The sequence below is a fragment of the Sapajus apella genome, unplaced genomic scaffold, assembly GCF_009761245.1.
Source record: "Sapajus apella isolate SASKATOON/1434 unplaced genomic scaffold, GSC_monkey_1.0 scaffold230, whole genome shotgun sequence".
Classification (NCBI taxonomy): Eukaryota; Metazoa; Chordata; class Mammalia; order Primates; family Cebidae; genus Sapajus; species Sapajus apella.
The window spans coordinates 196388-205636 of NW_022437170.1; the positions used below are offsets into that span (position 1 = coordinate 196388).

Sequence of the window (9249 nt, forward strand, 5' to 3'; positions counted from 1 at the left end):
GCGCACTCATACCCCACACTGCACACACGTGCTCACACGCCACATACCATGCACACACGCTCCACACCACACACCCACTCACACCCCACATATCACGTGCACACACACTCACACCTCGCACTGCACACACGTGCTCACACCCCACACCATGCACACTCCACACCGCTGACACTCCACACTGCGCACATGCACATCCCACACCATGCACGCACATGCTCATACCCCACACACCATGCACACATGCTCACACCCCACACACCATGCACACATGCTCACATCCCACATAGCATGCACACACACGCTCCACACCGTATACACACCCACTCACACCCCACACACACACACTCCACACTGCACACACATGCTCATACCCCACACCACGCACACGTGCTCACACCCCACATACCATGCACACACGCTCCACGACGTACACACCCACACCCCACACTCACACCACACTGCACACACGTGCTCACACCCCACATACCATGCACACACACGCTCCACACCGTACACACACCCACTCACACCCCACACCACGCGCACACACACCCCACTGTACACACGTGCTCATACCCCACACCACGCACATGTGCTCACACCACACATACCATGCACACACACGCTCCATACCATACACACACCCACACCCCACACACCGCGCACACTCACACCACACACTGCACACATGTGCTCACACCACACACGTGCAGGCATACACGCAGGCACAGGCGTGCTCTCGGACCCCACCACTTGTTGCTGATGGTCCCAGCCCTCCCCAAGCACATTCCAGTGCAACTTAACCCTCACATGAGGAGGTTCTCATTCACCTCATTTTGGCTTCATTGCGCTGAGGATCAAAAAGGTGAGCAATTTGCCAAAAGCCACCACTTGCGAGTGCTGAAGCCCAGACGACGCAGACATCGGCTGGCGGCCGCACTGCTCCTCAGCTGCAACAGCGCAGCGAGGGGCCTGCTCTGCTGCCTTTGCACCCTCCCCACCCCAGCTGTTCATGAGCCCAAGGACAACGGCATCTAAATCAAACTCCCCAACATTTTACGAAGCAACCAGGTGAGAGGGAGCACTTATTTATTTCATTTTGGACACAGAGTCTCACTCTGCCACCCAGGCTGGAGTGCAGTGGCAAAACCACGGCTCACTGCAGTTTCTGCCTCCCATCCTGGGCTGCAGTCATTCTCCCAGCTCAGCCTCTCAAGTAGCTGGGACCACAGGCACAGGCCACCATGCCCAGGTAACTTTTTGTATTCTTCCTAGAAGATGGGGTCTCGTTATGTTGCCCAGGCTGCTCCCAAACTCCTGGAATCAAGTGATCCTCCTGCCTCAGCCTCCCAAAGTGCTGGGATTACAGGTGTGAGCCACCGTGCCTGGCCTCGTTGGTTTAATTTGACAAGAAAGCCCCATGTTATGATACATTCTCCTCCTCCCCATAAATTCTTAAATGGGCAAGAGACAGAAGCAAACCATACATAAGAAATACTAAGTTGTCAGTGCAAGGACACAAATTGGAGGATAATAAAACGTGGATGAACTCAGAGAGAATTTTATGTCTACCATGGAAAGTGAGAGCATGGCAGGCCGTGGCCTCCACAGAAGGCCCTGCTCAGACAGCCCTCCAGCGAGGCCACCACAGTGCCGCTCCCTTCAAACACTCCCTGAACCCTGCCAAACGCGGACCCGACACCCTCACTCCAACTTCTCAGTGAACGTGGAGGCTGCTTTTCCTCCCGAGATGCCAGGAGGTGCAGAGGAAGCTGGAACGAGGTGGACCAGGACAGGCCCTGCCTCTGCCCCTTGGGAGCAGCTAAACTTCTCTGAGCCAAGAAGGTTTCCTGAGGAAAGTGCGGTGAACGCCACAGACCCCAGACTGTGTGGGGTTCACAAGGCAATGCTCAGTCACTGTGGGTTCCCAGCAGCCTCGACGCTGAGCGGGAGTTGAGAGAGATGCCACCTCCCACATGAACTCGGCCCCGCTAGCCTTTAGGGGACCATCGCTGACAGAGAGCCCTTCCCCACACCAACGGGCTGACGCTGACGAGGGAGGGCACGGCGTTACCTACATGTAGAGCCGGGCTGCTCTCAGTGCTGCCGCCCTGGGCTCGGAGCTGGCCCAGCTCCGCATCTGCAGCCTCCTTGGCCGCAAGGGCCTCCTGCAGGCGGCGGCTGAGGATGCCCACGGCGCTCTCGTAGGCCTTGTGCTTGGTCTTCATCTCCTTCTGGGCGCTGGTCAGGTCTGAGCCCAGCCGCCTCATCTTCTGCTTCTGTTCCGTGATGGCCCTGGGGTGTCACGAGGGAAACACGGGAGAAGCTGAATTACCCTCTGATGCGACCCTCTGGCATTCTGGTTTCCAACATCGGGCAACAGGGAGTGTGTTTTGGTGGCTGAGACCCTGGGCTCCTGGAGGCTGCCTCTGCTAAAGCTCCACCCTCAGTTTCCCCAGAACCCAGCTGCCCCTGGGAAAGCCAGGTGAGTGTGGCCTGTCCTTCGGGGCCTCATGCAGCAAGGGGTCAGGCTGCGCCAGGTGCTCCCGCAGAGCCAGGCCAGAGGCAGCACTCAGTGAATTTAACCTTTTCCACCACCACCATCAGACCTGCCCTCTTCTGAGAGAAGCTTATAACCGACCCTGTGAATGCAGAGAAACAGTCCGCTCCTACCAGAAACGTTCTTGAGTATCAGTAAGAATTTCAGCCATCAGATTCTGAGTAAAGCACCAGCTGATCAAAGCAAAGCAGTGGAGGCACTCACGCCTGGAATCCCAGGACTGCGAGGCCGAGGCAGGAGCACCACTCAAGCCCCAGAGCGTGAGACCAGCCTGGGCAACATACTGAGACCCCATCTTGACAAAAAATTTTTAAAAATTAGCCAGGCATGGTGGTGCACACCTGTGGTCCCAGTTACTCCAGAGGCTGAGCTGGGAGGATCACTTGAGCCCAGGAGGTTGAGGCTGCAGTGAGCTATGATGGCACCACTGCACTCACTCCAGCCTGGGCAACAGAATGAGACCATTTCAAAAACAAAACAAAAAAACCCAAAACTCTGCATTTAGGCGGGCATGGTGGCTCACATCTATCATCCCAGCATGTTGAGAGGCTGAAACAGGAGAACTGCTTGGGCCCAGGAGTTCAAGACCAGCCTGGGCAACAATGGTGACTTCCTATCTCAACAAAAATAACAAAGCAGCAAAGGGTTTAGCACTGGAGGAGGAAGAAGACTCCTACAGCGTCTGCACACAAGTACCACGGGCGTGTGCGGGCCAAAGGCCCCTACAGCGTCTGCACACAAGTACCACGGGCGTGTGCAGGCCAAAGGCCCCTACGGCGTCTGCACACAAGTACCATGGGCGTGTGCGGGCCAAAGGCCCCTACGGTGTCCGCACACAAGTACCATGGGCGTGTGCGGGCCAAAGGCCCCTACGGTGTCCACACACACGTACCACGGGCGTGTGCGGACAGAGCCTGTGTACTCATGTTTATGTGAGCGTGAGGAGGTGTGAAGATGAAGCACACACGTACCACGGGCGTGTGCGGACAGAGCCTGTGTACTCACGTTTATGTGAGCGTGAGGAGGTGTGAGGATGAAGCACACACGTACCACGGGCGTGTACGGACAGGGCCTGTGTGCTCACGTTTATGTGAGCGTGAGGAGCTGTGAGGATGAAGCACACGTACCACAGGCGTGTGCGGACAGGGTCTGTGTGCTCACATTTATGTGAGTGTGAGGAGCTGTGAGGATGAAGCACACGTACCACTGGCATGTGCAGACAGGGCCCGTGTGCTCATGTTTATGTGAGCGTGAGGAGCTGTGAGGATGAAGCACACATACCACGGCATGTGAGGACGAGGCCTGTGTGCTCACGTTTATGTGGGCGTGAGGAGCTGTGAGGATGAAGCCCACACGTACCACGGGCGTGTGCGGACAGGGCCTGTGTACTCATGTTTATGTGAGCGTGAGGAGGTGTGAGGGTGAAGCCCACACGTACCACGGGCGTGTGCGGACAGGGCCTGTGTACTCATGTTTATGTGAGCGTGAGGAGGTGTGAGGGTGAACGTGGAAGCATCTTCCAGGGGAGGGAGCCGGAGCAGGGAGGGTGTGGCACAGAAAGTCAGCCATAAAAACACACGGGAGCTTCTGTTACAGGAGCTTTAGCGAGTCCACGATAAACTCAGATTATTTTGCAGATGAGCAGCCACCAAACCACACGGACTCCACACCTGGGCCTTAACATTCCAAGCCGCCACACTACCTCCCAAAGAGGGTGTCCCGCGCAACCCCAGCAGACGCCAAGGCTCTCCTGCCTCTGCCAGGCACACGCAGACTTACTTCCGCGCTTCTTGCTGTAACTCTTCAATTTGTTTCTTCAGTGCCTCATTGGCCTCTGTGACCGCGACCATCTGGTCCTTATCGAACTGCAAAGACTTTGGAAGGGAGGGAGGGAGGGCATGAGGACCAGCACCGCTGGCCCCAGCCCGGCTCCCCTCCCCAGCCCCAGCCCATCACCCCCACCAATGGCACTGCTCAGGCCTGCCCTGGGGAACTTGGACATTGAGAAAACCCCTGAGAGAGAGACACCTGCCTCCTTACAAACCACCCTTGACTGCGGCTAGCAAGTGTTTCCAGACACTGTGTCCAAAGCATCAGAGGCACAACAGAGCATGACTGGGTCACAGGAGAGCCTGTGGACCCAGGACCCCTCCCTCAAATCCCCTGGACCCAAGATTCCTCCCCAGGGCCACAGGACTCCTCCCCCAAGCTCCCGGGTCCCCTCCCCCGGAACCCCCAGGACCTTCCTGAGCCCCCAGGATCCTTGCCCACAGCCCTTGGTACCCTTCTCTGGAGAAGCCGGGATCCCTCCCCAGAGCCCCCCAGATGCCCTCTGCAGGCTCAACTGTGAGTGCTGAGGGCCACATCCCCCACCTGCTCCTGCCCTCACAGCCTTTCCCCAGCTCCTGTGTGCTAGGCGAGTCCCCAGAACCAACCCAGGCCTGCAGCAGTGGGGTCTGGGCATGCTGTGACTGCATTGCTGAGTCCTCCAGCCTCCTGCAGCCCCAGCTGCCGGACTCCCTGCCCCACCCTGGCATTCCATCAGCCCCTGGCCCACTCACCTCACCAACCCAGCACTCCCCCATCAGACCTCGGCCCACCTCCCCACCCTCCGCTCCCCCATCAGCCCCCGGCCCACCTCCCCACCCCACCCTGCACTTCTCCGTCAGCCCCTACTTTCCCATGCTGATGGCACCAGCCTCACCACTTCAGCACCAGCTACTCACCAGCCTCAGCCTGGCTCCTACTGAGCCAGACACACCGACCAACCTGGGACCTTGGCTTGGTCCTCTCCAGCAACTTCAGAAACATCATAAGCAAAACGGCGCCCTTGGTCTAATGTCCATCAGACCACCCTCCCCCAGTTTACTGCTGCTCTCCTGATTCCTCACCTCACCTCCTGGTTCTCAGCTTGGACGACTGGACAGGAACCTGGACTGTCTTACACCCCTTCCCCTCGCCTCCCGCTCACCTGTCTGCCACCTGCATACAAGAAACCGTCACCAGCACCCACAGCACCTGCCGTGTGCAGAAGCCACACCAGACTCAGTTTCCACAGGAATGTGACTGGCTCTGGCCAGTCCCAGCTCTACACTCACCACAAGGGACTCCCAGGGTCCCTGGGCCTCAGTGTCCTGCCCATGTGGGGTCTGCACGGAACCCTCATCCTTGCTCTCTGTATAGTGCTCACTCTCCTCTCACACACTGGCTCCCAGGGGCCCGCGGCAATGGAGAGAAGCCAGGTGCCTCACGGGGCCTCCTCGCTCCCTCCCTTCATGCAATGTCGCCACTTGGACCTAACAGGCCTCACCAGCTGCCCCTCCAGGACCTACCAACCAGACCTCACCGGCTGCCCGTCCAGGACCTACCAACGAGGCCTCACCGGCTGCCCCGTCCAGGACCTACCAACGAGGCCTCACCGGCTGCCCCTCCAGGACCTACCAACCAGACCTCATCGGCTGCCCGTCCAGGACCTACCAACGAGGCCTCACCGGCTGCCCCTCCAGGACCTACCAACCAGGCCTCGCCGCCGGCCGCCCGTCCAGGACCTACCAACCAGGCCTCGCCGCCGGCCGCCCCTCCAGGACCTACCAACCAGGCCTCGCCGCCGGCCGCCCCTCCAGGACCTGCCAACCAGGCCTCGCCGGCCGCCCGTCCAGGACCTACCAATCAGACCTCACTGGCTCCCCCTCTAGGAACTACCAGGCCTCAGCAGCTGCCCCTCCAGGACCTATGCTCCAGGTGGGCCTTGTTCTGGGCTGTTCCTCCAAAAGCCTCTCCCCACCTTGCCCCTGCCCCACCCCAGACACAGTGGGTCCCCACGTGCTTTGGCTGAATCCTCCCCAGCAAGTGAGTCAATCCGACACTGGCAGACCTGCATGTGTGTCTCCATCTCGTCTCGCTCCTTCTGCGCGGCCTGGAGATGCCCTTCAAGGTCTGCTATCTGCTGCCGGGCCTGGGACGCCTCCCTGTGCAGGCGTGAGAGCTCCGCCTCTGCGGTCCGCTTCTCCCCCTGCACATGCATTAGCTCCTGCCGCAGCTCCTTCAGCTCCGAGTCCAACCTCTTCCTGGTGGCCTTCAGCTCACTGATGAGCTGGTCTTTGGAGGTGGCGTCGCGCCGGTAGGCCTCCACCATCACCTGCCAGAAAGACTGGGCTGTGAGCCCGCATTTGTGGGCCTTCCTGGGGGTCAAGCTGGCTTCAACAGAAATGTTTACCACTTATCGGAGGCATAACTTTTTTGAGGTAAAATACATTTCATCAAATCTAAGACTCCATCGACTGAGATACACCATTATTCACAGGTGACATCACTGCCTGATCAAGAGTGTGTGTGTGATGCACGTGGCGGGCATACCGGCCTCCCAGATGTCTCCTCTATTCCAGGAATCTGGCTCTCTCCTGCCTTCAGCTGCACTGCTTTGCTTCCAACAGGTCATTCCCTTGCTTGGGGCTTGGTAATAAAACAAAATAAAAGCAGCACTCACAACACTGCTTCAGGGGTTGCCCTCGCTCAGCAATAAAATACAGCAGGCTGGGTGCGGTGGCTCACGCTTGTAATCTCAGCACTTTGGGAGGCCAGATCACGACGTCAGGAGTTTGAGACTAGCCTGGCCAATATGGTGAAACCCCGTCTCTACTAAAAATACAAAAATTAGGTAGGCATGGGGCATGTGCCTGTAGTCCCAGCTACTTGGGAGGCTGAGGCAGGAGAATCACTTGATCCCAGCAGGCGGAGGCTGCAGCAACAGGGACAGCACTACCGCATGCCAGCCTGAGTGACAGAGCCAGACTCCATCTCAAAAACAAACAAAACACCAGCACTCACACCGCTGCTTTGAGGGTGGCCCTCGCTCAGTAATAAAACACAGCAGCACTCACAATACAGCTTCAGGGGTGGTCCTAACTCAGATCCCATAAACTCCAACAAGAGGGAGAGTTCAACAGCAGGTTTCCAAGATGCCGCCCTAAAGAAAAAGTGGTTCTGGAAAAGCGGGGAAAGGGGAGCAGCCTCTGGGAGTGACAGTGCTGACAAGAAGGCTCAAGGTCCCAAACATGGTGGCAATGCAGGAAAGGTCAGACACATTCTGTGTGAAAAACATGGCAAAATCATGGAAGCCATGGAAAAGTCAAAGTCCGGGATGAGATTCAATGAAGTGGCCACACAATATAGTGAAGATAAAGCCAGGCAAGGGGGTAACCTGGGTTGGATGACCAGAGGATCCATGGTGGGACCATTTCAAGAAGCAGCATTCGCCTTGCCTGTAAGTGGGATGGATAAGCCTGTGTTTACAGACCCACCAGTTAAGACAAAATTTGGTATCATATTATGGCTGAAGGAAGAAAAAAAAAAATCCAACAAGAGGTACTGGCTTCACTGACACAAAATTTATATATTCCATGTCTTTTTGGGTGACCATGATTTGTTTCAATGCTGGAACTCCATGTAAATTTTTCAAAGACATTTTAAATGGCAAACCGAACCTGCGCGCTAACACTACCACACAACACATTCAGCTCCGTGGAGCAGGCAACAGTTGCTTCAACAACAGCCGCCCCTGGAGATCTGAGGGCCAAGACCCCTACCCCGCTGTGGAAGTGTGTCTTGACTTTGGAGATTAAGTTTCTTTAAAGAAGTTAAAGAGATCATCTGATGAGGCAAAAAAAAAAAGTTAGAGAATCTGAAATGTTACATTCTCAATTTCAATTAAATTGGAATTGCTAAGCAATTAAACCACACAAAACTGTTCACATGCTTGTTTCAAGAAATCAACAACACATTTTTACCTTTTGTTGAATAAACTGTTCCTTTATTTTTTGTGTCTGCTTTTTCAGAGCGGCAGTCTCCTGCTGCAGGTGTTCCACCTATGGGGGACACGTGAACAGATGTTACACTGAGGCCTCCAGTAGGGACACATCTGCAGAGAAGTTACCCTGAAGGCTCCAGGAGGGACATGTCTGCAGAGAAGTTACACTGAGGGCGCTAGGAGGGGGGCACATCTACAGAGATGTTACACTGAGGGCTCCAGGAAGGAATTGTTTCTGCAGAGAAGTGACACTGAGGGCTCCAGGAGCGGCGGGGGAGGGCACATCTGCAGAGACTTTACACTGAAGCCTCCAGGAGGGGACATGTCTGCAGAGAAGTTACACTGAGGGGTCCAGTAGGGGGTCACATCTACAGACTTTACACTGAGAGCTCCAAAGGGGAATGTGTCTGCACAGATGTTACACTGAAGTCTCCAGAAGGGGAACACATCTGCAGAGACATTACACTGGGGGCCCCAAGAGGGGGGCACATCTGCAGAGATGTTATATGGAGGCTCCAGGAAAGGAATGTGTCTGCATAGGTGTTACACTGAAAGCTCCCGGAGGGGAATACCTCTGCGCAAATGTTACAGAGGGCTCCAGGAGGGAACACATCTGCATAGATGTTACCCTGAGGGCTCTAGAAGAGGACACATCTGCACAGATGTTACACTGATGGCTCCAGGAAAAGACACATCTGCAGAGATGTTATATGGAGGGCTCCAGGAGGGTAACATGTCTGCACAGATGTTACACTGAGCTCTCCAGGATGGGGACACATCTGCAGAGACATTACACTGAGGGCTCCAGGAAGGGACACATCTGGAGAGATGTTACTCTGAGGGCTCCAGGAAAGGACACATCTGAAGAGATTACATGGAGGGT

General features: G+C 56.1%; 1 protein-coding gene, 1 long non-coding RNA gene and 1 pseudogene across 6 annotated transcripts in view; 1 reads left to right on the top strand and 2 right to left on the bottom strand.

Moving 5' to 3' along the window:
* The window catches only part of GOLGA3 (golgin A3), a 52505-nt gene that overhangs the window by 11171 nt on the left and 32085 nt on the right, over positions 1 to 9249 (bottom strand). For all 4 annotated transcript variants that reach the window (XM_032271344.1, XM_032271342.1, XM_032271343.1 and 1 more), the window contains exons 12-15: positions 8347 to 8424; positions 6435 to 6698; positions 4340 to 4434; positions 2079 to 2295 (exon numbers count right to left, since the gene is read on the bottom strand). In XM_032271344.1, the coding sequence (XP_032127235.1) occupies positions 2079 to 2295; positions 4340 to 4434; positions 6435 to 6698; positions 8347 to 8424 (654 nt within the window). The remainder of the gene's footprint in view (positions 1 to 2078; positions 2296 to 4339; positions 4435 to 6434; positions 6699 to 8346; positions 8425 to 9249) is intronic.
* On the top strand, positions 7501 to 7940 carry LOC116544782 (annotated as a pseudogene).
* LOC116544765 overlaps positions 8431 to 9249 on the bottom strand; it is a 3857-nt gene continuing 3038 nt past the window's right edge. For both annotated transcript variants that reach the window (XR_004266026.1, XR_004266025.1), the window contains one exon: positions 8431 to 9249. This exon is cut by the window's right edge and continues 902 nt beyond it. This is a non-coding gene — a long non-coding RNA (uncharacterized LOC116544765).